Source organism: Littorina saxatilis, linkage group LG3 (genome assembly GCF_037325665.1).
Source record: "Littorina saxatilis isolate snail1 linkage group LG3, US_GU_Lsax_2.0, whole genome shotgun sequence".
NCBI lineage: Eukaryota > Metazoa > Mollusca > Gastropoda > Littorinimorpha > Littorinidae > Littorina > Littorina saxatilis.
In genome coordinates, this window is record NC_090247.1 from 43,426,583 (window position 1) to 43,429,082 (window position 2,500).

General features: G+C 41.2%; 1 protein-coding gene across 3 annotated transcripts in view; it reads left to right on the forward strand.

The window, feature by feature from the left end:
- Positions 1-2,500, forward strand: part of LOC138962446 (diacylglycerol lipase-alpha-like) — a 115,235-nt gene that overhangs the window by 39,514 nt on the left and 73,221 nt on the right. For 2 of the 3 annotated variants that reach the window (XM_070334256.1, XM_070334257.1), the window contains exon 5: positions 1,636-1,677. The exons of the other annotated variant lie outside the window; for it this stretch is intronic. In XM_070334256.1, the coding sequence (XP_070190357.1) occupies positions 1,636-1,677 (42 nt within the window). The remainder of the gene's footprint in view (positions 1-1,635; positions 1,678-2,500) is intronic. 3 annotated transcript variants of the gene reach the window in all.

Sequence of the window (2,500 nt, forward strand, 5' to 3'; positions counted from 1 at the left end):
GGGTCTTGTAGATGTCTCTCCTCATGCATGGGTGAGGAACTGGTACGTAGACAGATGCCTTTCTCCCCCTTCAGGAATGAGGGTCCAGAAGAAAGGTGCCCCTATCCCGTTTAGGCGTTTATGCCTGATAGAGAGATGTCAGTCACCTTGCAGATGGGAGGGGAAGATGGACGGGTGTCTTTTTTTCCGCTAAAGAAGGTGCACTCCTTCCGACAAAAACAGTTCAGCTGACAATCTCAGATCTGGCTATCTTCATTTAGTCACATACCAAAAATCATCATCCTGACTGCTCGCTGTGGTGAGTTGGAATGTGTAAATGAATTAATTTAAATTAATTTCTTAGAAAGCTACTTTAACGGTTTTACAAATGTATTCATCAGACTGTTGATTTTTGGTATGTATTCAAGTGGAGGGATGGTCTTATCCCATGTAAAAGCCTGGCCAGATCTGAGATGGTCAGCAGAACTGTTTACACGGGCAGAAGTGCGCCTGTAAAAGAGGGGAGCGCGATAGAGATATATGTGTCTCGACAAGGAGGGACTGATGGGTAGTCGTCCTTGTGCCCTACCAAGTTAGGACCTGGTAGACAAATGCCTTTCCTGGGGGAACTACAGGAGTGAAGTCCTGGAAGATAACCAAAAAACCTAAAAACTCCTCTGTAAGGGAAGAAGACCTGATGGAGAGATGTGTCTCAGTATTCAGAGTGGAGGGTCTGATGGGTAGACGACCCCGTACCCTACAAAGTGAGGGCCTGAAAGACAAACGCCTTTCCTGGGTCAACTACAGGAGTGAAGTCCTGGAAGATAAAAACAACTCCCCTTTAGTGGAAGAGGGCATGATAGAGAGATGTGTCTCAGCATTCAGAGGGGAGGGTCTGATGAGTAGAAGTCCCCGAGTCCAGCAAAATAAGGACCTGGAAAATTGTTGCTTCTCTTGCTTGTTCTTCAGATGTTGTTTTTTCCTTTTTTTCGCCTGACTTCTCTTTCCCTACTGAAATTTCGAATGTAAGAATAATTTCAGTGAAACGTTGGAAGGCTATATTTGTGGAATTCGTTCTCCACGGTTATTGTTTGGGTGTGAGTGTGTTTATTTTATTTTGGTAACTGCGGAAGGCATGACTATGTTCAGTGCATTTAATGTGCAGTGCATGCATGGTCATTTTTCGCATGATTTTGCAAGGAACGATATATTAGTTAATAAACATGTGTCAATCACGTTAGTGATTTAAAAGGTTCATTGTCAAAATTCTGTTCAACGTCGTCTTGCAAAAGGAAGTGTATAACGTTTCTTTTATTTTCAGTTGCTGTGTACTTTTATAATTTGCCAAAATCAGCACTGTTGAGCTTGTTTATCATTTATTTATCAGTCATGAAAGTCGACAATCTGTGTATAGCTGTCTTATTGTTTCAGCTCGCAAGAATTTAGTAGTTTTCATTCAGCACACGTGACATGCTTCAGTGTTTCTCATGCGCAGTTATTTCAAGTTGCACGTGTGCAAACGGATGCATGCTGCTAGCAGTCATGTTAGTTTAGTGAATGTGTTGAAGGCTTGTATTGCCAATAGTAAGGCACATGTGTGTGTATGATGTGAGAATGCTGACAATGAGTGTTGGCTTCTTTGTCTCATTCCCACAGGTCTAGACTAATCAAAGAATTTTTCCTGCACAGATTCGAAAGGTATTGTTTTTTCTTTAGGCTAGCGCTAGGCACGAGTCACACCAGAGCTGCCTTCAGAACAGGTCCCCCCCAAAAGGTTTACTTTAAGTGATCAAACAGTACAGCTCAGTCTCAAACATTCGAGTCTTTTTTCACTAGTAATATGCAGTCCACTGCCGGCACTGGCCCTGGCGTGTTATGCCGGTTTCGGGCACTTATATATACGCCGCATTTCGTGCCCAGCTTACGGCATAACACGATGTTGGGTACGGAAACCGGTGTAACGCGTCAAGGGCATGTACTTTGACGTGGACCTTTTTGTTTGTTTTCATAATTTTATTTTATCTTTATTTAAAAAAAAAATTAAGATGAAAAAGTTAGGTTCGCTCGCGAGTTGAATGTCCACTATGTCTGCAAGGGGTCGTTAAGCCTGCAGTAAAGCTATTATATGTGAGGATTTTGTTAGCCTGGTCCACACATAGGAAATAAAGGCGTTCAGCCTATCTTATATTTAAGATCTATCGAATTTTTCTTTTTTGATTTAAAAAAAAAAAGAAAATTGTTTCTGTTAGTGTTCGGCTTGATCTAACAAGTGTTTTGAAACTAACATATTTTCTTAAAAAGGATATTTCTACAGGTTTGATCAATATGTTCACCCATAGCCAGGTTTCTGAGTTGAGGGTTGTATTGCAATCTCCATAATCTCATGACGAAGTGTTTCACAACGAATTGAAAATCGTTCCCACTACTCGTACCAATTTTGGGGGGAAAGCAGGAGGTAATAAATTTGTGTTTATGGTGACAAAACCTTTTGGCCTCTTTGTATAAAAATCGTAGTTTCCAA